At 39.8% G+C, this 25,753-nt stretch overlaps 4 protein-coding genes across 8 annotated transcripts in view; 1 reads left to right on the top strand and 3 right to left on the bottom strand.

Moving 5' to 3' along the window:
* The window catches only part of LOC131891066 (uncharacterized), a 13,017-nt gene extending 11,577 nt beyond the window's left edge, over positions 1–1,440 (bottom strand). The window contains exon 1 of the mRNA XM_059240566.1: positions 1,217–1,440. The gene's annotated coding sequence lies outside the window, so the exon portion shown is untranslated. The remainder of the gene's footprint in view (positions 1–1,216) is intronic.
* Positions 1,441–7,466: 6,026 nt separating this feature from the next.
* Positions 7,467–12,676, bottom strand: LOC131891061 (uncharacterized). 4 transcript variants are annotated; one of them, XR_009374371.1, is made up of 5 exons: positions 12,171–12,318; positions 10,761–12,075; positions 9,750–10,080; positions 8,098–8,658; positions 7,467–8,019 (listed from the first exon to the last, which is right to left on the bottom strand). XR_009374371.1 is itself a non-coding variant. In XM_059240557.1 (5 exons), the coding sequence occupies exons 2-5, from the start codon at positions 11,387–11,389 to the stop codon at positions 7,952–7,954; spliced, it is 1,350 nt and encodes a 449-aa protein (XP_059096540.1). In that variant the 5' UTR covers positions 11,390–12,075; positions 12,525–12,676; the 3' UTR covers positions 7,467–7,951. The 4 variants fall into 4 exon arrangements, 3 of the variants coding, with proteins under 3 accessions (XP_059096540.1, XP_059096538.1, XP_059096539.1); XM_059240557.1 differs by lacking the exon at positions 12,171–12,318 and adding an exon at positions 12,525–12,676 and having other exon boundaries at positions 8,337–8,658; XM_059240555.1 differs by having other exon boundaries at positions 8,337–8,658; positions 12,171–12,319.
* Positions 12,677–13,078: 402 nt separating this feature from the next.
* LOC131890671 (arrestin domain-containing protein 3-like) lies at positions 13,079–21,140 on the bottom strand. Its single transcript, XM_059240069.1, has 5 exons — positions 20,987–21,140; positions 18,180–18,843; positions 13,967–14,198; positions 13,809–13,902; positions 13,079–13,701 (listed from the first exon to the last, which is right to left on the bottom strand). Exons 2-5 carry the CDS (start codon positions 18,527–18,529, stop codon positions 13,181–13,183), a joined length of 1,197 nt encoding a protein of 398 aa, XP_059096052.1. The 5' UTR covers positions 18,530–18,843; positions 20,987–21,140; the 3' UTR covers positions 13,079–13,180.
* A 171-nt stretch (positions 21,141–21,311) lies between these two features.
* Positions 21,312–23,860, top strand: LOC131890672 (uncharacterized). Of its 2 annotated transcripts, none has more exons than XM_059240071.1 (7): positions 21,312–21,666; positions 21,914–22,081; positions 22,149–22,173; positions 22,265–22,419; positions 22,493–22,605; positions 22,709–22,960; positions 23,577–23,860. In XM_059240071.1, exons 1-7 carry the CDS (start codon positions 21,603–21,605, stop codon positions 23,721–23,723), a joined length of 924 nt encoding a protein of 307 aa, XP_059096054.1. In that variant the 5' UTR covers positions 21,312–21,602; the 3' UTR covers positions 23,724–23,860. The 2 variants fall into 2 exon arrangements, with proteins under 2 accessions (XP_059096054.1, XP_059096055.1); XM_059240072.1 differs by having other exon boundaries at positions 21,316–21,666; positions 22,511–22,605.
* Positions 23,861–25,753: the final 1,893 nt, after the last annotated feature.

Raw genomic sequence — 25,753 nt, 5'->3', positions numbered from 1 at the left:
AGTCCATTCGAATTCCAAATTTGCATAATGGCAAACAATAAGGTAAATAAGTTGTATTTCAAAACACGATGTTTACAACACAAAGAATCTGCATTTTTGCTTGAAAATGTCAAACCGTGAGAGGTCATAATCAACCTGTCAAGCATGTATTTGAACCTCTTTTCTGCCAACCTTGAGCAGCCATAGTGTATTGCAAATTTGCTTCTCTTCTCAATCATGAGGCCTTTCTATGATCTGCAATGGTGGCTGATGCGATGTTGGCTTCATAAGCTCAAGTCATTGCAATCATCTTTGGGTTATGAACACACACTTGTCAGTTCAAGGCCATGTGGAAGGGTCCGTTGAATTCGATCAAGTTCTTGAGAACTACCTTGCAATTGACCGAACTGAACAATCGACTGTTCTGGCCAGACTCTTAATCTTGTGTTGCTAATTATCGAATTCCAATTGGAAACGCTTCCACAGCAATAAGGTCAATCGATTTCCTTGGTTTTGAAAGCAAGGGATAATTTTGAAGACTTCCTCACACTGAATAGGAACAAAACCATGATTCATGTCCTAGGAAGACCTAGCGGGGTCCTTTGTGTATGAAATTACTTGGAACCATTTTGACGTATTTATCGGATTTTTGGGCGGAACAATGGGATTAGCCATTGGTCGACAAAGAAAATAATGGAAATACAGTTGGCTACAGGCGTGGGTAACTTCATTATAACGGGCTGAAAATGTCCTAGTTGTAGAAGAATCAAGTGTTTTATCAATATACATAGTTCCATTTCACACAATCCCTTATTAGTTCGCAACTGTTGTATGAAAACTTGAAATCAACTCAAGTTAATGAACGCGTGCCTACTTTCAAGACGGTTTTTGGCTAGCATTGCTCATGAACGCGTACTTTCAGTTCATCAGATTACATACACCAGCCTTGACATCTCATTGCCATGGAATGATGTGATTTTCCCATGTACAATGAGTAATTGACAAGAGGAGGCTAATTAAAAGAGCTTCATTCATTCGCTCGTCGGGTAAGAAGGAGGGCGGTAACTGGGAGATCAATCAGCCCTCCAGACCCTTATACGAGTATTAACCTAAATCAAGATCAGAACTCCACTAGCCATGAACGTTGATCATGGGAACCCTTGGAAATGCAGATTTCTAGCCTTGTTTTACAATCACAAAGTAGTTCGTCCTCCTTGCGAATACCGCGGACACTCACCTCAAGTCAATAGTAAGCAAGTGGATTCACATTTGGTTGGAAGCTTCCACAAGGCCTCATAGCCAAAAGATCCGCATACGTCGGATGTAGACAAGAAGGATTATATCCTGGCCATGAGTGTGCCAGTATGTCACTTGACGTCTCCGCTTCAGACAAATCTGACTTCGTCAAAATGCCTCTGAAAGTCACTTCCAATGTGAATCGTTCCTACCGAAAAACAAGGAATGAACCTCTGATGATAATGCGATAAGAAAAGACCAGAGCCACCAGCTGAATTTGAACGGATTAGTTCGAGTCATTGATTGATTGTTGTCTATTCTATGAACCGCTGATATCAATCTAATGGAGTAGCTGAGATGCATTTGGCACGCAGATGTGGGCCTTTGTCGTCCTCCTGGCCCTAATGATAATGTCACGGAGGTGAAATCAAAAGGTGCCCGTGGTTATTCACTTCTTCCTTGCCAGAGAATCCTACCTAGAAGCCGACCAAGTACTTAGCCATCAATCAATCAAGGTGAGTTTGAGACCCCTGAAGACAAAGAGCGCCGCTGACTGACCTTCAATATCTGAATCTCTGGGCGAGTAAGCTACGCAACAAGAACGTGCTCGCACTCCAAGTACGTACAACTCAAAGAGAAACCACCAATTATCATCCCATCAAGACATCTTATGTGCAATGGTGCATACTGATATCACGTAGAAGTTTAAATTACTTTCGGTAAAGTATGTTTAAAGGCGAATTTTAAAGCTTTATTTCTCCTAGGGAACTTAATGCTAGGCGTAATGCTGAGCATAAAAACACAGTAGCTTTAAACATTCTTCGGTCGATTAAAGAATCGGTTCTTATGTACTATGCATACAGACAAGGAAAAACCCTTGGCCACTTCAGTGTTTTTTCCAAGCTGACGTCATTCCTCGAAGGTAGTTTAGGAAGATCGGGTTAAAATCATTCAAGGACTTGGTTGAATGGCAACCCTAATTTACAACATATTTAGTTGCAAATTGAAAACAGGAAGACCAAGACAATATTTCTATCCGCTCTCTGGCGAAATTACAGACCAATGGCATTAACAAGTCAAGGGAATCAGCAATGCAAAACTATCTGTCATGGAGCGGATGTTTAAGGGCCCTTTTGGTTATCAATGTTTTCTCACTTTCCATACATGTAAATACTCTATTAATTCATAATGGTGCCATCGGCACCATAATTGCTATAATAATCATTGCTGTGGAATATGGCCGTCCCACTAGGCTCTCAAAACTGCATATTTTGCACAATGCTCAGTTCTTGCCTCTGGGATACTAGTTTTTCTATCTTCTTAATTCGAATCCAAAATAACTTTTTGCTGATAAACGGCCTATCTAGTGCCGAAATACCCTGCCGATTGTGCTCCACGTTTCAAAGAAAATGCTCATGGTTTCAAGTTGTATTAACAAACAATGATGTCACTAGAATCTCAACAAGCTTAAACGAATTAAATAGATTCTAAGAAAACTGCCTGACGGAAGGAAAACAACTGACTCAACTCCAAGGTAGTAGGTTCTTGCTCTTTTGTCATGCATTCATTCTACATAACGAGTGTATTGTTCAAGGAAGGTCACTTAAACTGAGACAAATGTGCTCCGAAAAGGGGGCCCTTTTTCAGGCACCTTAACCCGTTGTTATTTGACAAAGTCACGAGATTCGAACTAGTGGAACCGGAAGCTCAGCTTAATCGCGATTGACAGTGTTTTCACATCTTTGGAAGGATTCTCCCCAATCCAAATATATTGTGGGAGGCGGAAATCCTCTTGACACTTGTTAAACACCAGGTAACATCTCGGGCAAACACCCGAACTTTTTGGGTAAATAGGTATATTTCATCCTCTCTATGAAGCCTCCAATCAGAGACATGGATAAGGATCTGAACCCCATATCTGTTGGTGACCTTCGCAAATTGTGAAGCCATTCATTCGGACAACCGCTCTTTGGTGTGAGGTATTCCAGACCAAGGACATATTAATGCTAGGGAGAAAGGGCAAAAGGGACAAAGATTGAAAAATGGACTGATCGGTCTTGAAAAGGAAATGCTAAAAATTGCATGGCAAATTTGGGTCCAAGACAAGACTTGGAAAATTCCTGTCTGGGAGACATCATCAGATGAACAAACGAGTAAAAAAGATAATAGCATGAACATGGCTTTACCTTTATTCTAGGCCATTCAGTAAAGGGCGGGGAGGGGGATGGCCCGAAACTTGGGTGGCTCAGATGAGTTGTATATGGGCAATGTTGAACGAAGCCATTCTTTCTTGGAAGTGTCGACCGCCCACGGAAAACCGCGGAAATCAAAGCCAAGCTAGAACGTGTTTATGGTCACACTTCATTCAAGATCTAATATGGCCAGAGTTGAAGACACCACCATTCACCGCCATATCTTGTTATGGTGGTGGTTTGTCTTTGATATGGTGCCCTCGCGTTTTCTTTATTACGCCCACTCGGACAATGGATAATTCAATTGGATGATTGTTGTATTCGAGAGTAACTTCGTTGTAAATAGGAAAAAATAGGCACTTGGAAAAATGATGCTGGGCTTGTGAATTAGCGCCTGAATTATGACACCTGGACACGACCCCTTTCGCCTATTTAAAAAGAACCCTTATTCGAGACCAACATTGAGCTGAAACTGACTCACGTGCTTGCATGTGCTAAAAAGGTTCATGGTACCAAAACATAGGGTATAGTTCTTCATTCTCATCATTTAGGTAGGGAACACTAGGTCGAAGTACAATTTTTGCTAGTAAAGATATTTGCCTCGTCGCCACTAAAGTGTTTGAACATACGAAGCCAAAAATCCACATGATGTACAGGATTAAAGCTGCTTTAATGAAGATTCTAGCGAAAAAGTTATTTGAAGTTACCGATGGAAGGAAATCTGGAATTGACTCGAGTCTTGCGAGCTGCCCCAAACACCCTTTGTCTAACCCTAACTAAAACCGTTTCCAAACCTGTAATTAATTTGCTGATTCAATTTACTTTGTTCTAAAAGCCTCGTAAGAATGGGAAGACTTCTAAAAGCCAAATTCCTGGTAAGGAGGAGACAGATCGTCATACCTGGAAGAAAACCTGCGGATCTAGACTTCGAAGAGTTTCAAAAATCATAAACATAACATTTACTCGTTTTCAGTTCCAAAAATATTTAACCCTGCTTCTGTATTGCTTTCCTTCCTCCAAAAGGAAGCAACCGACTGCTTTCTTTATCTGCATATGCAGAATCTGTCACTGGGAATTAGAGATGAAATTATATGAATTGCATTATTATTAGGAATCTAATCTAGATTTATTAGAGGGTTTACACTATTTCAATGAAAAAAGCAAAACTCGTTCCTTACGGATAATTATAGAGGCTTGATGCATTTTGTTCAAACTCATAAAAGGACCTCGAAAATGATTTGTGAAATCGACTTTCGTCTTTTGTTGGCTTGCATCGTAGCGCTTGCAATCCGGTTAGCTAAGACCAAGGCAATTACATTAATACCAAATAATGGAGGAAGATAAAGCTCATATGGACCATTTGTTAAAACGTATCGAAAATTCCTTGAACTTAAGTCATGTCAAAAAGACGCTTCAGCATAGATAAAACTAACAATTTTGTTTGAGTTGTATTATGTACTGTAGATTATGCATGCTTTACGTCGACAACTGATGCATGTTGGCCACGAATACAACGAAGTTCACAATATCGCTTGACGTGTTCAATCATCATTGTTGCAATCTAAACCAAATTACGTAATGCTCTTTCAATCTTAACATTACGTTTGAAGATTTTTTTCCTCTTTGAAAATAAGACGCTAGGTGTTTTGAAGGTACCATTTTTTCTGACAGATTCCGAGATAAACTCTTTGTCGTTCTACTGGCCAGTTCTTTGGAAATGGTATCATGATTGGCACATTTGTGGCTTAGGAGTAAATGCGAACAAACGTTTTTCATTTGGGCAAGTGTAAGCCCCAAATCAGTTGGTGTAAAAGAGGCATTTAACATAACAAGGGAAAAATACATGAAATTCCTTTTGTATGATAACATTTTGGGTCCATCCAAGGGAGGACATATGGTGTAGTGATAAGTAAGAAAGACTCCATAAACGTCTTATTGCATATCTTTCTAGTACAATCAAACAAACAAGTATGCTTTTAGAGATTTATTTAGTGTGACAGAACAACCGGCACAGGAAAACGATGTAATTGCACGCCAAAGTTTTTGATCAACACACCAGAAAATAAAGTACCACACCAGTGTAGAGGGGTACGTCAAATTAAAATAAATAGGGGCTCACCAAACAATAAAGTGGCACACAAAGCAAAACAAAAATAATAATTTGCCTCCCCGCTTTTCTTGTTTACGAATAGCATATTTTAAGGAATATGACCTGAATGGCCATCTCAAATGAGTCGCTAATGGCGATTGTATTTACCTTTTATCTTTAAAGGGAAATATAGAGGCACGTTTGGGCATTGTGAATTTTTAAGCATGAATGAATTAATTGCACTTCGAGTGCTTTAAATAAGAATAAGTGGTGACTTATTTCTGTGTCTTCTTGTGCGTGTGTCATATTGAACTGATTTGCGTGTACAACTATATGCTTTTATACTTTTAGAGTGCCAATTGCTTTTGAGTTGTGCTACTTTCCTTTTTTTGTTGCACAATTAGAATTATTTGTGTGGTGACCTGAATGTGGTACTCCAATCATTTGGTGTTTGTTTGTTTGTTTGTTTGGAGTCAGAAGATAGCTCTCTCGCTCGGCTTGCTTCTGATGATGGGTGTCCCAATTAAGGGATATTCCCACTCCGTTGTCGCAACCAAACGTGCAACATTAATTATTACCTCACCCTCGGGAATGATCGCAGGTTCGCCCATTTAAGCTGTTAAGGCAGCAACTTATGCTGTAATTTAAACACCGCAAATAAGCTTGGACTCGGCTCACCTGGGAACGAACCAAGATTCGCAAATTGGAAAGCGGATGCTCTACCAATACGGTACCCCTGCAAGCCTTAATCATTTGGTGTGTCCATTTGTATTTTACACTTTTTACCCATTTCTTTGCTGATGAAAAAAATATTCCTTTTTTTTAGATTATTTGGTCCTCAAATCCGTTTTTATCCGAGCCCTGACAAGTTATTGATATACTTCATTACCCTGATGTTATAGAGGACGCAAGATTTAACAGTCAATGGTGTGGATATATCAAAATGTACATGGACATTCTAAGTCAAATCGTCACTGTTGACAGTGAACCTCATTGATTTAATGACAATTTCTATTGAAAGTTGTTCATTGAGTGAGTAAAGTATTAGTGTGATAATTGTGCTCAGAGATGAAAAAGAAAACATCCACGGAATATCCAAGATGGCTCATTTTTGGTGGGCTACGTAACCGAATAATCATCATCATTTTACTAAGGAATGAAAAACCCCAATGAAAGTTTTCATCTCAGCCCTTGGTTTATGAGGTCTTTGGTTACAGAAAAAATTACATAGAGAGCTCATTCTTAGTGCTCTGTTTCTTGTTTTGTTCTGTTTTGATTAAAATGTTAAAATTTACGATGTTGGTAACTCTGAGTTAATTCTAATCATGGAATTCTTAAAGCTGACTCATTGTGCGTCTTCAGTTTCTGTTTTTCGGACCAAAACGAAATGCTACTTAAAAGAAAATCTTGCCAAAGAGCTGTTTGTTAGTAATAAGGCAAAAAATTCTTCATTTGAATTCAAATAAGAAAATTGAATACCAAAAAGATCATTTGGAACTTGAATCAAAGCAAAAAAGTAGAATTGTTAGAGTTTCAGAAATTTGTTTCCTCTCTCAGATTATTAACTCGTAACGGTGTAGGCATCAAAATTGGATGATTAAATTTACTTATTGGTATTTATTACATGTTAAATATTTTTCTAGATGAAGAATAAAAAGCCATGTAAACTTAATTCTCAATTTTTTTTCCTCTATGCATCTACCTAGTATTGCAGCCGAGAACATATTGTTGATCTGGTTTTTGAAAAGTCAGACAATTTAAAGCTCCATGCAGTTTCGAAACGTGATTCAAAACTATTGTGAAAATGCTGCTTGTCCATATTTTTTCGAGTGCTTTTTTCCATTTAACGTTACTCTCATGGCATGTTTCGACAATTGTACTGAGTTTCTCATGACTCATTTCTGTTATTACCGTGGCGGCACTTCGAATTTTTTTTAATCCTTCGTAAAAATATATGTTGCTACGATCTAGAATGTAAGTGTACAAACTACCTACATATACCTCTTAAAAGGTAAGCTATTAATCTCCAGTAGTCAGTAATTACTTCCTGTCAATGGAAACATTTTAGTGCTAAAACAATTTATTGCGCGTATTCTATAAATATAGGAAAGTCCATTATTTGCTACGGTTTTTTTTTTGGGCTGTTTTTTAGATGAAATAAATCAACTGGCATCTCTGCACAACGGTAAAAAATTGGCAGTTAAACTCGCAAATCCAAAACAAGAGCCTTGAGTCTGTCTCTTGAATCGAGATTATGTATTGCATGTTTTCATTGTTGATGGCTCTTAGTTGATAACAGGTACATATTATCATTTTATCCCAATGCATTAATGACATCTGAACAAACAGCCATGTCAAAGCAGTTTAGCCTGTGTCTTCTCAATCAACGCATCCATTTTTCAGTTAATCATTTGCAATAGCCGATAGAATTCCTTGACCAGAACCTCATTTTGCGTCACTTTTTGGAGATCCGGAGTAGTCGTTGCCTTTCGGCTTTTGTGGCTTTGAGGGCATTATCGTTCCCTGAAAGATTAATAATCGATAGTTGAATGGGAACATTACACGTGAATTTTCTTTCATGATCATATCGTTTCAACTTACCATAGTTTTGGAACAAGATTTATATGTGCAAAGTTAGTGGCTGCAAATTCAAAATCCACCCTCACAACATTATTAGTAGGATTGGTGGGGTGACATGTATTTGTTTTCTCAAATCGTGTACATGTTATTTCTGTAAAACGCTCACATATTGAGTATGTTCAAGGATATATGTTTTGTTCTTTTGATCAGACTTGCTTGCATTTGGACCAGACATGAAGCTCACAAATCAATAGGCTCACTTGTGACCGAAGACCTGCCCGAGGTCCTCTCGTCAATACTTCCCATGGACATGGCCTCCAGGTAAGACTCGCGTTTCTTGCGCTTTTCACTGGTGGTCAGCTCGGCATTGTTCTCTCTGCGATTAATGGAGAGATTAGACCCTCCCATGGATCCATTGACAGAGCCCGCCATCGAGGTGGATGATCCCACATTAAGTTGGCTGCCCATGTGTGTGGATCGATTAGATCTGGGTGCCGCCGGATCAGTATTCACTTGGGTTGAATTCGTGATCACGGAGCCGTTGCGGCCCTTTCTGGGTTGATTCCCATTAGTGGACCACACCTGAAACCAAATTATTGTTTTACATAACATGAATGTCAAATGTCTTGCTCTCTAAATGAAAATATTAGTGTTGGGACATTGATATTTTTACAGTCGCACAACATGACGTGTCAGCGTTTAGACAATAACCGCAACCAAACATGAAAGTTTCGATGGCAATGGCGTGAAAATGTGAGCTCGTTTTTTTTGCTAATGCCTACTAGCCTTGGTTTTATTGCAAGAATGAAGCATTTTTAGGAAGCATAGTTAAGCTATTGTTTAACCGGTATAAAAATAGACGTTATGTTTTTGCTTATGTACAGGGTGGCCCGAGATTGAGTCGTTCTTCTTTTACTTAACCAAAAAGGCCAAGATATCCCGTATTGCATAAACATCTACCTATTTTCGTAAATGCTTTCAGCTTTTTGCATTTTCTGATATTATTGAGCACATTAATTCATGTTTTCAAAATATTCAAGAGTTTCAACCGAAATCTGCTTTCAATCTTTTTGTCATTTTCCTTCCAGATTATTTACATTTATTGAATGTTACAATATAGCAAATGCCTTGTTATAGGTTTTTAATTGACAAGTCATGAGGGTTGTGTGGTCATTTTCCTCTCCTTTAGAAACAATGGAAATTCCCATTTGCCTGAAAAAGGCCAACAGCCTCAAGTTAAAGTTCGTATGCCATTAAACCTCACAGGTCTACCATTACACAAGCTTCAAAACCTTAGACCTCAAATAGTTAGGTAGTCTGGTTTGTATACGGTTGCAATCACAAAACCATTGCCGATTAAAAGGTTGGCAGATATGGTGACCATTTCCAATTCATATATTCAAAGTTCTTTTTAAATTGCATCATTTTTTGAATAACTTGAATGCGAATTCTAGAGATAAACTCATTTTGGGACACCCTGTAATCATTCAACAAAACCGTCAATGGTTAAATCTTCTTGATCAAGTTTTTTTGATTGTCAATTCGTCTTTTGAAGAACCAATTCTGTGCCTCTAGCTCTGTCTAGACTTGCTTTGATCTAGACTTTGTGACGAATTGTTAGATGAGTCAGATTTACGAGTAAAGATCGGCTTTGTCGTGGTAAAGCCACTCACCTCTTGGTAGATTTTGTCCATCTTGTCCATTTCCACTTCCCTTTGTCGTCCCCTGCCGCAGCATCCCGAACAAAGGACACCGAACAAGTAAGACACGGGAATGGCCAGCACGATGATGAGGAAGGCCAATTCGTCCAGGATCCGGTGAGCTAAGGTGGCCGGGTGAAGGTTATCTAAGAGGCCAGGGACTCGAATGGCTACCGAAGTGCCAAAAGAAGCAATGGCAATGAGATTGTGAAGAATAAAGAAGACAAACACCCATCTGGACACGACCACCACCAATGTGCTTCTTCGTTCTTCGTAAGTCCCATAGAGCCGGCTCGTACAAAACCTGAAAGGAGGATAAATTTGTTAAAAATTAGACATCTTACTTCCTCCCTCCATTGTTTAAAAGTTGGATTTGCTGACCGCCAAAATTATTACAAAACATAAAATAACATGCCTCGATTTGGGGACAGATTGAGCTTCAAGGTATGGAAATTAGGTTTCATGATTTATTAATCACGCATGTTTCTAATCTTGAAAGCACCTTCATAAGAAAAAAACGGTTCAGTTTTTCGTGTTGTATTTTTGAGTGAATATAACATTTGCCACTTGCAAGTTCATTGAACTATGAAGGTCTCACTGTTAGATAATCTCGGCTTTTTTTTCATTTTTTAGACCCATGAGATTTTTGATCATAGACCTTAAACAGATGATCTAAAGATCCGACTATGTTCAATCCTCATAGGTTTGACTGGAATCCGAAGTTGTAAATTTTATAGAAGCTCTTAACCAATTACTAAGAGATGTGCAAATGTCTCGTGAGAAACTTTACCTGCAAAAGGAAGAAATCTATAAAATGAAATCAAGGTTGCAAATGAGCTAGTCAACACTTACGGCAAATGCTTAAAGCTTGGAAGAAGAGAACAAACTAGTCGTGAAGTGACGATCCTATCTGATCCATTAGCCATTACCAACCTAGGCATCAAATATGAAAGCACGTCAAAAACCCACAAATTGTGTAATTACCTTATGGTGAACACGAAGAGAATGATCGACGTGAGCAAGTTGTAGAGAAAGGTTTTGGTGGCTGCAATGCCAATGTTCCACTCCCAACTCCGCCGAGATTGCTCGGGAACTCGGAGATCAATGATGAGAACTGCAATGGAATAGAACAGGGGGACACACACCACCATGCTCACGAACAGAATCCAGATCCCGCGATGTTGGAAGTCCGAGAGATGACACAAAAGAAGAACTATCATGTACAACGTGATCCCATGGAGCAGATTCCTCACACACCAATAGATCGATCTCGGTGCCGGGAACAGCGTGACTTTGTGCACAAAGTACTCGTCAATGTGATCTTGGTAAAAGGCCATGGAGAGCCAACAGAACAAGGTCAAGGCCACGAGCGAGTAGAGCCGCCAATTTTTGAGCTTTTTGCCTCGAGCCACATTCACAAAAACTAGGATGTAGGCGATAAGGAAGATGAGGATCACCACTCCCCGTGAGATCATGGTGGCCCAATCAATGGCTTCCAGCTCATACTCTATGGGTGGGTGGAGCTCCTCGAAGTCTTCATAGTCTGGGTTGGTGAGTGTGGGATCAAAGGGTCGAAACCGATCGTTGGGATCACTGCTGTCGAAACGTGACATTTTGATGCACTTTGAGTTGGTTAGTGGGCTCTCAGGGTCATGCCTCAACGGCCTTGAACTCTTCACCGATTTCCAAATCACAATTCAGGTCACTCGTATTCGTTCAATAGAGGCACGATTATTAGTCACTGCCACCTTTTGGGTTCATTCTTCCCTTGGTTGTTGCTATTGTGTGTTTTTGTATTGGTAGGTGTGGCACCTGTTTGATTAAAACCTCCAAAGACTGTTGTTGTGATGCAACGACTACCACATCAACAACACACTCATACACACACACACTCTCCCTTATACCTCGGACAATATTCGTTGTAAATTGTTGGATTTAAAAATCACCTGGCCTGCCTGTAGAGGTGGGCTTGATACATGATGGTATTCTAACCAGCCCGTCAAGTCAACCAACCAATGGTTGTTGCTCACATAACGTGCCGGCACGTACTCGATCGAGAGTGTGGATGGATCTTCACGCACATGGAGGCATACACCTCTCCAGCATACCGTAGAAGTGAGTCCCCTCACTTTTGGACGTGGACAAGAGATACCTGAAAGGCTCTTCCAATAGATGATATGATGGTAGATGCTCCGCTGGATGGCCTGAAAGTCGTTGACTTGGGGTGAAACAAGATTCTTTGTGCCTTGAGAGATGTCCTCAAGGCATGGGAATTCGAAATGGATACAAACTTGACAATCTGAAAAACGGAGGGGAGGGAAAATTAGTGGGAAATTCAGCGATTCAGGGCAACACATAGTCGCTCTTCCGTGACGCAGATTTGATTTATCTCACAATGGGAATGTTTCCTGCTCATGAATGACTTCCAAGAGAACTCAATCCGTTTATCTATCACTCATGACACCATTCAGGTGTTTAATTTGATGATTTTTAGCTCCAGCTCGCCAATTCAAAGGAATGTACAGTATATTCGTGCACTTTGCATTCGAGTGAAATCCGACTCTCGGACCTTTTCTCATTCGTCAACACCAGCTTTGTTTTTTATTTTTTTTTTTTATCCGCACCTTTGGAGAAAACTGCACAAAAGCATGACGCTCAAAGCAAGCACAGCACGATCCCGTCATTCCGAAAAATCCCCTTTTGTTATCTACATATTTATGTAGGTTGAAACTTGACAATAAAACTCACTTCTGGCCAGAGGAATTGATATGTAAGCGTTGAGCCGATTATTTGTAGCGCAATATATGTTGATGGTCAAGAAGACTGTTGGACTTTGTTTTTGGAGAAAGGTCTTGCCTTGGTCTACGCCCTTGCTTACCAAGCAGGTAATTACAATAGTAGGGCACATAGGAGCAACTGAGGATTGAAATCGAGGCCGCGGACCGAGGACCCTGGAGGATGACTCATCACCAAGACAGGTATTGCTGCATTTTGGATCGTACGTAAGCTGGGGTAACAAGAATTTCCTCCTCTTTCTCTGCGTTGAGTTGCATTTTCAGGACACACACTTCCCTGTTTATTCAGAGAATATGAATCATCCAGACTCAAGTGCCGGCTCATCGATGGCTTACTGAATTTGATAAATGAAGCAACTCATCATCAAGATGGGGGCTAGAGGAACGCATCAGTTGTTGAAATTAATAATGAATGTAGAAACTTGATATTTCATCAATTTCAAACAGAAAGCGACCAAAGGAACCTAACGTGGAACAATTTCGGAAACGAGAGGTTTTGCTTGAGGTTGCGTGATGATAATGCTTTATTTTAGTTCCGTGCATTTGCGATCCATGTAAAGCTTTGAATAGGTTAAAATTCTCGTGTCTTTATAATTATTCTATTGCCACCTATTCTGCATCTTCATCGGCGAAAGCTACATCAGAGTAGGATGGTGGATCTTGATAATGGCGGGGTTCCCCAGACATGAATGGATACACATTCGAAAAGCTCAAAGCACCAAGATACGAATTCCGATCGGGATCGTCTTTCTCCACCAAAACAACGTGGTCCATGCATTGTTGATAAGTTGGCGGTTGATCGTCATCAATCTGATCGTTGGAGGGAATCGATCCCACCACAATGGGAATCACTATAGAGGGCTCATCTTGAATTGGAGGGTCAAACTTGACTTGAACTTCATACGAGACCTCGACTAATTTGCAGTTAGAAATGGTCGGACTCAAAAGTGGAAGCGGAATCACCACCGGACACCAAATGTCATCTTTGTTTATTGGCGCGCCCACGGCGTGAGCCACTTCGGTGCTGACGTGCTCCTCGTGAAATCTTGACTTCCGAATGACAACCATTCTAGGCACTACTTCAACCTTGGAGGAGTTGGTAAAATCTGAGTTGACCGAAATAAACCCACCTGAAACGAGGAGATGGGAAATATTAATCGGATTTAGAAACCAATGAACGGGTTTATTTTGTGTTGTCAAATAGACCAAGGACACTAAAGTCCCTGACTAGACAGACCTGGGATATAAAGCTTTCGGTTAGTACGGAAGGATGTTGGAACTGTGATGCCATCGCTTGTCCGAATGTCAACAATGGTTTCATTTGACTCAGTCTGAAATGAACAGAAATGCTAAGGTGCTGGTCAAGTTTTCACTCCCAACGAAAAGCGATCTTACCTGGTCATTGGTCACAGGATTGTCCGACAAAAAGGTGAATGCCTTGATTGACTTCCAACTTTTTCCGTTTCCATCCTCGAGTTCTGCTGTTACTAGATAGCGGATACATCCCAAAGTGTGTTCCAAGGACGTTGGGAGGTCCACGCCAGGCAGTTGGAACTGGAACTGGAATTCATGGATCCCCTCGGGCAATCTCTCGCGGGCTCCTGTCCCCATGCCTCCCCTCAAAAATCTGGAACAAAGCATGTCACATGTAAACATTTCACTTCATTTATTTCATCCCTTTGTTGACTGGCACATTGTGGGCCAACCCATCATGTAAGAGTCACTTACCGTCAACTGCCCGATGGTTTGGCTCTTCTACTTACTCGTAATTGCCTGTGTCTTTTACAACTTGTCAGCCCTTCCCACTTGTAGAACAGATATGACTCTAATAGCTATCCTTACAGAATGTACAGGATGTATAGTATGCTTTAATCTTTAACAGAAATTGTTCAGTGTCAAAGTGAGAATCGTTTACACCTCGTAATTGACTAATTACTTCGGTAACACCCTACAGTGGTAAAAATACCCTTTAATGTTTTGAAGGAAATACTCAAACATGTCTTAGTACTTTTCTACCTGAGAAAATTATAGGGAACAACTTTGATTTTATTGCTTCATGGTATTTTAGCCCACATCAGAAACTACCATACCTAAAATCAAGACAAAAAACAAAAAAATCAAAACCCTGTGTAACGAAAATTGGGAGCACACTTACTTAGCACTTGATTATAAACTGTGATATCATCTATTTCATCACTACATAGTTACATGGGATTTAGTGGTCAAAATTTCATCGTTTTTAGCCCCAAAATGCCTCGGTTATATGTTAAGTCAATTTCCCAAAGAATTAAAATCGATGTTCATAATCACAAAAAAACAATATTATTTCTATCTTTCTTACAAAGTCTCACAATAACTCAAAATGCTTTTAAATGTCCCTTAAAGCACATTAAAAGTGCAATCTTTGAAAATGTAATTTACAATCATCATGAGTACACTTAGTTACGCATTCACTTGTATTCTGAAGACAACACATACAACAGGCAATGCTATAGATTTGTTCGTTTCTTGAAGAATTTGTTGAACCTGATTAAAAATAGCCTCTCTTAGGCTTCACTGATGTTTGCGTAATTTCTATTGCCTGCTCAACTAAGTGTCCTATGGATGGTTTGATCCATAAACCAATGGCCAACCATGAATTTGAACATCTACTTTCACAATGTTTTTAGTTTCTTGTACTAGTTTGGTGGAGGATATCACCACCGGGTCATTAGATGGATAATAAACTAGTATCTAATGGACATGGACTTGTTCCAAATAGTTCAGTGGATCATGACACCGAATTTGGAACACCACTCCTGCATGGTAGATATTGCGTGGAATGCATCATGTTCCACAACAGATTTCCATTGGGCCAATATAGATATCTTGACGATTATTAGTCGACAAATATTGGAACAACCTAGAGCTCATGCATGTGGATCAGTCCAGCCATGGAGTACGGGGTACAGCTAACACTTCCGTGCCCAATGTGTTTTTCTACAGCATTTCTAGCAACTATTACAAAACAAGATACCCCTCACGTCAATGTAACGGAAATGTACATACCCTTTGTGGACAAGTATGCAAGCATCGTGAAGGATTGAATGGCGAATGGGATAAAAGACAATCCCTAAAAGTTCCTTGAACCAGGCGAAACAATCGACAAGGAGGAAATCTTCGAGCTAAGTTTTGCCCTTGGAATAACCACTTTAGGTCTATACCCGGGGATCTAAATCAGCGCTAAGGATTCGATTGGGACTTTATGTCTCTATATGCTAAGACCCTGAACTTTACTTCGCAAACGCGTGACGAGCATCAAAGCTCTGGGATCGTCGCAAAGGGCTATTGAATTGGACTAGTTGACAATCCCTCTCTTAATATATATGTAAATTCCACCCTTTTTCAAATCATGGGAACCGTTTTCATATTATTTATTTCAAATTATGTTATTATGAAGTTTGGCCATAGCGTTTGGAGCAATTGTTGGAAACTGTCTAGCCTGTTTGTGTTTTATTTTCTTCATTCATCAAGTTTTTTTTTTTGGTACAGATCGATATGTATGTCCCTCTTTTTGGGGTTTAGGTTTAAGGGGTATATCAAGTTCCAAATCTCTAGCCCCAAAGATACTTACGCTCACCGTTTTTTCTATGGATTTCTCGCCTCCAATTATTTTTCGAGTGTCCTGTTGTCCTAGAATACCCTTGGAAATCAAATAAATTCATGATATTTTGCGTGGAGAAATTCGAGTGTAAGTGCCAAGGACGAGCCGGTTACGACTCATTTTGCACTGCCAGGAGTAAAAGCTATTTGGGAAACTCAACTGGTGCTCAGCTCGTCACAAACTCGATCCAATATCACGATCTTTACCAGGAGTTCATTCAACAACCACGAGTTGTTTTTTTGCTTTCCATACGATTTTTTTTTCCTGATTGAAGCAAAACCACATGGGCATCATGGTTCCTTGATTATCAATTGGATTGGTTTACCAAAATTGGACTCATTACCCAATTGGAACAAAAATGGCTTTAGCGGCTTTAGCGTGGCACAAACGTCTAGTCAATCAATAACGTGTTGGTAGGGAGGTAGTGATAAATATCCCTCAGAATTTCAATTCCATTACATCGTGATTATGCTCGTGATTCATCGAACAAATGAAGAAAAAGAAAAGCAACCCTTATTAGCAACAGCGTTAATGCACACAAATTATGACTAGTACAATGCAAAATATTTCAACAAAGCTTCTTGCCCTTACCTATTGGGATTGTGAGACCTTATCTCAGTCACTTAAGCACCATTCAAACTCTCTAAATGAATGTCAGTTCCTTTTCTTGGCCATAGATGTCAAGGTGTATGAAAGACATTACTTGCACTAACTTTAAATGCGCCATTCATATACTCAAAACTTTCTTTCTAACTCGTAAGCCGATATCCCGTATACCGACCACAACCTGTTGTTGGAGCGGTTCTCCCAATAAATAATCAACAGTACATCACGAACAACACGCATCATGAGGTGATTAAATTTGTATAAGAGATGTGTTACAAAATTGAAATGAATGTCATTTTCAGCGTAGTTTTGACGCCGTTTGTGGGTCAATATTCAAATTTTGCTTACTCAAACAACTGGCAATTTGAATAGAAAGGCAAATCTCATCCAAGCATGGTGAATTTTGGTGGACACACTTTGTGTATGCTGTGTTTTGCTCCATTGAGTCATCTGTTCCTCGTTTACGAAGTAGTTTGAAGCATCAAAACCTAAAATACCCAAGTTGACGTCAATAGAAGTTTCCTGACCAAAGATAAAGAGTGCAGAACCAACCTATCCCTTCTAACGTCAACAAAAGCCTGGCAATGTCGGTTCAAACTCCTGCAAGCCAAAACATTTAAGTCATTTTTCACATATGCCTCAACGACATTTTTAGTGATTCTCTAGTGCTTTGGTAATACGAGTGCGTGTTGTTAGTCTTCCCCCAAAGAACCCTTATACTTTAGTCACAGAGGGTTTGGGCTAGGCAAGGATGAAAGCCATAATTTGGACGCTCAGAATGGTGGGAGGTTGTTATGACAAATGTTTGCACAATTCGTCAGGGTTGGCTCCTAGGTTGGCTCCTAGCACTCCGGTCTTAAAAAAAGGAGGAAGGGGTAGTTTTAACATGACGCCACCGAACATTACCTCAGTAATTGCAGCTTTGATTTGATATCAACATTTTTTTACGATGGCAACAAGGCTAAGAAAAGTACATTAGGACATAACATTGGGGTAGCGGCGACATCATGACGTCACTGCACTTTTTTGGAAACCCTAAATGGAGCTGGAAATGACAAAATTAACGTTTAACTTTTGTTGCGTTCAAAGATTGTGCTTTGTCCTCATTTTGGGTCCCTATTTTTAATTGTCTGGTATTTCCCTGAAATGGTCTTTAAATGTAGCGCAACTCCACTATTGTTTCAACATCGATTACTATAATGTAGATATTGAACTCGGTTTAGAGGTCTTTCACTTAAATCCGATGATTGAGCCATGATGTTTGGCAAGTCTAAATGGCTACTTTAAAATTTTTTCTACCACAAAGTAATCATCAATGTATCCGCATTATCATGGTATGTGCAAGATATATATACTTACTTTTTGTCTCGGATGTACACTTCTTCGGCCTCAATTTTGTCCCTTTTTCCGAATAAGCCAGATTTTCCATACACTCGAGCGAAGCTCTTCAAAGTCACCGAGATGCACTTAAACCGGAGGTCCCCTTGGCACTCCAGCAAGACCTGACCGTCAACAGTTTGATCCAACCTATAAACCGGAGTGTCGTGGTCCAAGAATTTGATTTCCAGTTGTTGGATCTCACCATTCCTGCCCCGTTTTCTAGGAGGCAGGACCTTAGGTTCAATATGAACCTTGTCGTCCAGGGAGGGCACCTCGGTCTGTAGGGCCCGGGCCCTGTTCATGTTGATGTGGCCTATCACGCCCCCCATCTGAAACCCTGGGTGTTCGATTCCTTTGGGGTCTGTTTTAACATAAACTGAAGGTTCAATAATATGTCTAGCCCAGGAAAGAGTTCTTCGGTCACAAGACAACAGAACTTTTTTCACACCCACTCACAAGAGGCGTTGGTCTTCATTTTACGACCCTTTCGGCAGCACGAAGGCCGGTCGTCTGGTTGTGTGTATTGACTAACATGGAACACGCCCTGCTTTTCTCATAGACTGAGTGGAACAGAGCTTACATGGAAAATGCGACAGCTGACTGGTAAGAGAGACGAGAAGTTGGAGCACAAATGAGCACAAACCTGGAACAAAGTGAGGAAAGGAACATCTCTGGCAGGTACGCAGGAACAGATGTTCCTAACACGTAACAGAGCTCGGGCAAAGAGAGCCGTGAAATTTGATCGATACATGAATGCCATGCATGCTTATTGCCAAATGTATGGCTAAGATGTCAAACGCTAAAACGTCTCTTACTTTTTGGACTTGGCTTGGTGCAAAAACAGAAGGGCGTTTCCTATCAATTACATCACTGTCGAAATCTACAAGAGTTTTAGAGGACAAATGTTTAGCCTCTACCTTTTCTTTGCAATCAAAATTATGTATTGACTTCGAGAATATGCACTTGCCTTAGATGTTTAGACAGGTAGGCAATGAATTGATCCAGTGTGGGGACCCTAATTAAAACGCGAAATATCGTTTAACGGAAGAAGACTGAAGGCCTGTTTTTTTAAAGGGTGTACCTCCAAGTTAGGGGCTTGGACGTTAACCGGTATGAAAATACACTCATTCTGAGTAAGTTCCAAGCCTTAACTCAGCAATACGAGAGTTTAAAAGATTCGCATCAGCGCTTTTAGTACAAGATTAGCTAATCTGAGGAGATAATTATATTTTGAAAAGAAATTAGGATACATCTCTTGTATCCTTATTTTGTAATGTGACATCAAATTAGCCCATTCTTTCGTTTTATGTCCCAAATGCCCTCGTTATATCTTAACTCCAAATGCCCAAATAAATTAATGAAATTTCCATATCACAAAAGTGATTTTTTAGCCCTCTAGCACAATTTCGGAAAAGCTCAAAATGCTACATAACAACATGCAGTTAACTCTTTAATTGAACATTTTTGAAACTTTGCTTTCCAAATATTAAAATCGCACATAGTTATGCACTTAATTGATTTTGAAGAAAATACATTCAATAGGCTGATTTATAGATTTCTTTTCATGACAACTTTGCTACTTTTACTTTTTAGACCACTCGGTTACACCAGCTCTTTCGATTATCGATTAGGCATTTTGCAAAAAACAATGAACCGTTTCAGACATGACTTCATAATTTAAGTTTTAAATGAATGTGCACTTTATTTCCCTTACAGAAGATTTTGAAAATTTTATTTTTTAACATGTTTTTAGGCATGTACATTTTGTATTCTGAGGTAGAATAATACTTGTGTACAGCAATAAAATCAAAGTCGATTTTTATGACTCTATGAGGCAGAACTATTAATACCATGATGTGCTTGGATATTTCTTTCGAAATTTTGAAAGACATTTTATCCACCGTAGGATGTCAGAAGATCTGATGCCCTCAGATATGTTAGTCAACGTTGCAAAACTTGAAAAAATTTAAGAAATACAACATTGAAGGAACTGATCTAAGATTTCTGGATTTTCTGGAACGCATCCGTAATTTGTAAACACTAAATTTTGATTTTTCTTACAATGTCATTGTTGTTTTTCAAGCTATAAGGCACCCTTGAAAATACGGTTGACCTGGGGTTATTATCTAGACACGATCCTATTCTCGTTTGAAACTCAACCGTTGGTCATTCATTTTGCAAAATCATCGAAGAGAGCACGCTAGCAAGTTGTATGAAGTTGGTGTACGATTTACAACAAGGGCCCCTTGGTCACTTTTGATTGGACGTAATCATCAAATTGAAGCTGTCTTCTACAGACTTTAGAGTAGCACAGCAGTTCATTCTTTTTTGTTTTGACATTCCAATGACTTTATCAAAGGAATCAGTTCATCATGGAACTAGTAGTTGGCCAATCCAGTCCTTGTCCCCTTTTCCAGAACTGAAGGTATTTTTTTTCTTACTTAGTGTGATGATTGATGAACATATCAAGTCTGTTATGAGCGAAATAAGTATGAAACAAACTAAAAATCTGAACTCTCTCGACAGACCTTCAAGTGCTCTAATTCAGAGTTCAAATACAAGGCTGCAGTTGATTGTTCAAGAGTCAAATCGCTAACAAGATCAATCAGGAATTTCGCAACGGACAGGATTGAACAAAAACGATAGATCGTTTTTCATTCACGCATGTCTTCTCTTGATCATCTTTCCATTTCATACTATACGCTTGGATATATCTTTCGAAACTGCAACGGGCTGAATTAACAACCACGCGAATAATTCAAGATCGAAAACATTTGAATGCTCACAAATGCCTTAAAACGTCCGTTGACGAATAATGATGGATTTTGTTTTTCGACTTGTCTCAAATTTCCGATGATTAGGAGCGAATCGAGTCTTTGTTCCAAGTCAACCGTCCTTGCCTGACTTGATAAGCCAACCCAAGAACGGCTGTGTCTGGAGAACTCCTTGGCTAACCCTTCAAGTATCAATCGGGAGAGACTGCGCTTGGCAAAGAGCACTTACTCATTTGTGTTTTGCTCTCGACAAAGCCATAACAACTCACAGACTCTACTTAAAAGATTGACTGAAACTGATGGCAAAATAAAGACTTCGATTGCTAATGTTCTCTTTCGGCTTATATAATAGCTATTGACCAATTCAAAATCCGAGGGATTCAATGTATTTGATTGATCAACATTTTGGGCAAGAAAAAAGGACCAACTCATCTTTTTGACAAATTCATGTCATCTCTTATGTGGCAAATGAATAACTGATAAGTAACATCGTCCATGTGTCGACTTTTATCTTCAGGATCTATAAGGAGAACTTCGATTCAATTCCTTTTTCTTCTCGTAACGGTTGCAATCTCCAGTATTGCCATTTACCATGGTGTTTCAGCAATGATTTTTTTTGTGTCCGAACATGTCTCGACGCTTTGAAATCCAGCCATGTGATTCATCGAAGAGAAATAATGTCGTCAAAACAAGTAAGATCAGCTTTCCATACATCATTCAATTGCTTAAAAACCTTCATTTCTACTCCATATCTTTTCTACGATTTTATGCATTTTGCTCCCAGGTGAAAAGCTGACTTTTCCAGAACTTCGCAAAGTGTCGTTGTTTCAAGTTAAGGAACTGCATTGGAACCGGATGTGTTGCCAATTTTGCTAACCGTTTTTTTTTTAATTTTCGTACTTTTTCGTGGTTGATCCTTGACATTGCTTTGTTCTAAAGGTGAACAATATGATATTCGAGCGGGCACCAACCTTCATCTCAAAGGCTTTATCATCGGAGAGGTCACCACCGTCAGTATTTGTGTCAACCATGGAGAGATCAGTGCTCACCCCCTCCTAGCCTGCTCTAACCCTGATCAATCTCATGCAACTTTTCCTGTTAGCAATGGTGAGAAGCACTTGGTTGCAAAGGGATGGATTTGAATAAATATCAATGTACCTCCATCATTTTTCAGATCAAATGAAGCAACACGTTTTTAGGTGCGATACAAACCACATCGCTTGAAAACAAGCTAATACTACATATCGTTCATTTAGACTGCAGAGATCAAGACTTCGTTTCTGCTTCCAGAGCCTTCATGAATGATCCTGATGACGGAAAATATTATTTAGATAACTTGGGACACCCAAGGGTCGACCTGAGTATCGCCCAAAGTTCGGTAGAGAACGGACTTACCACGTTCAAATGTCGACTTTGCTTTCTTTGTCTCTCAACAGAAACCAAAAGTAAGTCTGATGTTACATGTGACCAAATGGAACGAATCATAATCTAAGGTGTTAAAAAGCTTTCGAGTTCAAGGTCCCATTTGTCTTTTAGGCTATGGAAGGCAAGAGAACTTGAAAAAATGGAGCCTCCAAATTACAGCCAAACGGGATGATATAACCGTCCTCATCGAATCCATTCCCATTCAAGTACGTAGGTGGTGTTTCCTCAAAGACGAGCAATTGGAATCGACTAAAGTTATGCTTCAGCATTTATAAAACCTTTTTAAAAAGTCAAAGCAATGTTCCACAGGTTCTGCGCTATCCACGGGCCAATCGACGAAGCATTCGTCGGAAACGATCTCCTTGTTCCTTGAGCGACTCCCAAAGCTCTGGATCTCCTCCTTCAAGGCACTCCATTGACACTCCCCCTCCCTTAGAAGTAAACTTTGCTTCGATTGTACAACAGCCTTTTTCAAAAGTGATAGAGATGAGGTCACCTGTCGATTGGACTCCATTTGCAGATGCCTTTGCCAGTCAAAGTTTCAACCTGGATATTCCTCAAGTAATACTAATCAGCTATTTTAGTTAAAAATCAATTAGCCGGTTGAGGTTTCTTTGACAATTTTTTTTGCGGACTTCCTTTTTGGAATCCCAGCAGTTCAAGACGATAAATTTATGCACTTTACTTAACTTTTATTAATATATATTATTTGATCGACCAACGAATTAGAGTTGGTGTTCTAGGTAATCCTTGAAAATAAGGTTGATCGGGAATTTTAGACAAAAACTTGTCCAAGTCTGACTTAAATCCTGCTATTGGATCAATGCCTACATACGACTTGCGACTATTTGAACGCAAGAAGGCCAAAAGGTGCTCTCAAAACGCACATTAAGCCTCTACGGTCACTAGAATTGACCCTAAATCCTGGGTTGGGACAAAGCTCATGAATGCTTTTGAAAACGTACAGAATCAGATACCTTTCGTACCCCCTCAATTTATTTTTATATCGTGACAAAACCTTAGACTTGATGACTAGGATGCTTTTCCATTTGAAATTTCATCCTTGTTCAAGCCCACCGGTTCATACTGGTCATGAGATTAGGCAGGAGTCATGGAAATGTTCATTCTTATTTATGTAAAATATGAAAATCGCATCGTAAAATGTTTGTCTTTTAAGATAGAAGCTATTGGAGCGCCAGATCGTCAAGCTTTAATCCAAAGTCTCGTTGAGAGGAAGCGAGAAGTTCAAAAAGAAGAGCTGAAAAAATACGCGGACATGCTACAACACTGCCCTTTGGATTTGCTTAAAAGACATCATCCTTAAAGTTGTTCAACTTTGGCCGTGGAGAGGAACATGTCTTGTGCCATTGAAAGATTGAACTGACAAACGAATGTCTTACCAAATAATATTTCAGATAAACATTAATTCACTTTTGGATTACATTGTGGGTGTTTCTTTTATATTGGACGTTACGCCCTTTTTTGTAGACGTAATTGGTGGAGACAGACCTTAATTCATTCAGCATTTTGTTCCTCGTTCGAATTGATTTGAAGCTAAATTTCATTTTGTGGTTGGCAATGGGGAGGAGACCTCTCGACCGAGTGGGTGCTCCCGTTGAATTGCCAAATTTCAATGAGGGATGAATTTGGAGGTTAAGGCTTGCTGGGATACCGTATTGGTAGAGCAACCGCTTTCCAATTTGCGAATCTTGGTTCGTTCCCAGGTGAGCCGAGTCCAAGCTTATTTGCGGTGTTTAAATTACAGCATAAGTTGCTGCCTTAACAGCTTAAATGGGCGAACCTGCGATCATTCCCGAGGGTGAGGTAATAATTAATGTTGCACGTTTGGTTGCGACAACGGAGTGGGAATATCCCTTAATTGGGACAACACCCATCATCAGAAGCAAGCCGAGCGAGAGAGCTGTCTTCTGACTCCGAACAAACAAACAAACAAACAAACAAACAAACAAACGAATTTGGAGGTTTAGTGATTTCCATTCTTTTCTAACCGCCGGCAGTAAAAAGAGCGAAATGGGCCGTTTGGCCGGGTTGCAGCTGCTCGGACAAGTTTGGGTTGAAACGGGTTTATTACATTTATTATCAATACCATGGTCTCTATCACGGTCATCATGATTTAGAATCAATACAGAGACATCTTTCTTGATTACTTGGCAATTTTTTTTGTTTCACGTACCATCATCTCGTTATATCAACCGAGCTTTTTGCTGGGTTGAGCAGAGCGCTGCCCACTCAGACAGTACGAGAGGAAAATTAGTTCCGTGATTTAATGACTTGATACTTGAAATGCAAAGATTGGACTTTGCATTTAAAGATATTTTGAATGAAATGTATGCCTTGGTGTCTCTGTATTGATTCTAAATCATGATAACCGTGATCGAGACCATGGTATTGATAATAAATGAAATAACCTTAAAATGTTGGTTTAGAAAAAAGGTGCATATGACAAGAACAATTTGGACTTGTATCTATAATAAAAGGCCACGTGCCTACGTTTCGGTGATGCTAGTAACTAGTAAAATATGGACATGATATGTCCATATACATATGTATGTATATTATGTATATGTACAATATGGGCATATAAGTCCCTATCATGACGAATTTTACGCTAGAGTACTGTATAAGGTCGAAACATTTATTCAAGACCATGACGTGCATTAGGTACCCTTTACAAATGACACTGAAAATACTGATCAAACAATCCCACATCGCTGAGAGTCTATTAGCTGGCCAATGAGGAACCACTACTGAAACCACTGAATAGGGTTCCACCGAGTTGAACCTCATCCTTCAAGACCTCTAGAGAGCGGGGACCAGAGCCCCTCATCCCTTCCAAAGAATTCACCTCCGGTTGCAGATGCAAGTTAGGGGAACTGGAGAGTTTGGGGGACATCCTGCCGAAATCAACATCCTCGTCAAAAAGATGAGGCTTTTTGCAACCCGCAGCACTGCGAAAAGTGAACAACATCCTGGCCACAGAATGGTAATTTTCGAGGCTCACGCTGTTAACCAGAGATAGTTACTTCTGTCTCTCAATTTCTTGTTGATGATGGAGCTCCTCATCTTGTCTTCTCATGCCGTTGTAGATGGTGTGAATTCTCGCGTTGATCTCTGCGATTTCAGGGCGTACCTTTACCGCTTCCAATTCCCCTCAAGCCTTTCGAATCTCTGGACTCTCGTCCTGCGGGTCAATGCATCTGCAACACGTCCGGGGAAGAAGGATGTCCTCGTCGAAAAGATGAGCTTGCTGGGAACCAGCAGCGCTGCGGAAATTGAAGAACATCCTGGCCTGAGAACAGTAATTTTCGAAACTTACGTTGTTCATCAGGTTGT

The sequence above is a fragment of the Tigriopus californicus genome, chromosome 11, assembly GCF_007210705.1.
Source record: "Tigriopus californicus strain San Diego chromosome 11, Tcal_SD_v2.1, whole genome shotgun sequence".
Lineage (NCBI taxonomy): Eukaryota > Metazoa > Arthropoda > Copepoda > Harpacticoida > Harpacticidae > Tigriopus > Tigriopus californicus.
This window is presented reverse-complemented; position numbering and strand designations above follow the sequence as displayed.

Coding starts and splice junctions, on each gene's coding strand:
- LOC131891061 (XM_059240557.1), bottom strand. CDS start 11,389: ATGTCACGTTTCGACAGCAGTGATCCCAACGATCGGTTTCGACCCTTT. Junction 10,081..10,760: donor CTCTTCGTGTTCACCATAAG/GTAATTACACAA, acceptor TCCTCCTTTCAG/GTTTTGTACGAGCCGGCTCT. Junction 8,020..8,336: donor GGGCAGGTCTTCGGTCACAA/GTGAGCCTATTG, acceptor TTAATCTTTCAG/GGAACGATAATGCCCTCAAA.
- LOC131890671 (XM_059240069.1), bottom strand. CDS start 18,529: ATGGGGGGCGTGATAGGCCACATCAACATGAACAGGGCCCGGGCCCTA. Junction 14,199..18,179: donor GTGTACATCCGAGACAAAAA/GTAAGTATATAT, acceptor GCTTTGTTCCAG/ATTTTTGAGGGGAGGCATGG. Junction 13,702..13,808: donor CCGAAAGCTTTATATCCCAG/GTCTGTCTAGTC, acceptor TCCTCGTTTCAG/GTGGGTTTATTTCGGTCAAC.
- LOC131890672 (XM_059240071.1), top strand. CDS start 21,603: ATGTCTCGACGCTTTGAAATCCAGCCATGTGATTCATCGAAGAGAAAT. Junction 22,174..22,264: donor ATGAAGCAACACGTTTTTAG/GTGCGATACAAA, acceptor TTCTGCTTCCAG/AGCCTTCATGAATGATCCTG. Junction 22,606..22,708: donor TCGAATCCATTCCCATTCAA/GTACGTAGGTGG, acceptor AATGTTCCACAG/GTTCTGCGCTATCCACGGGC.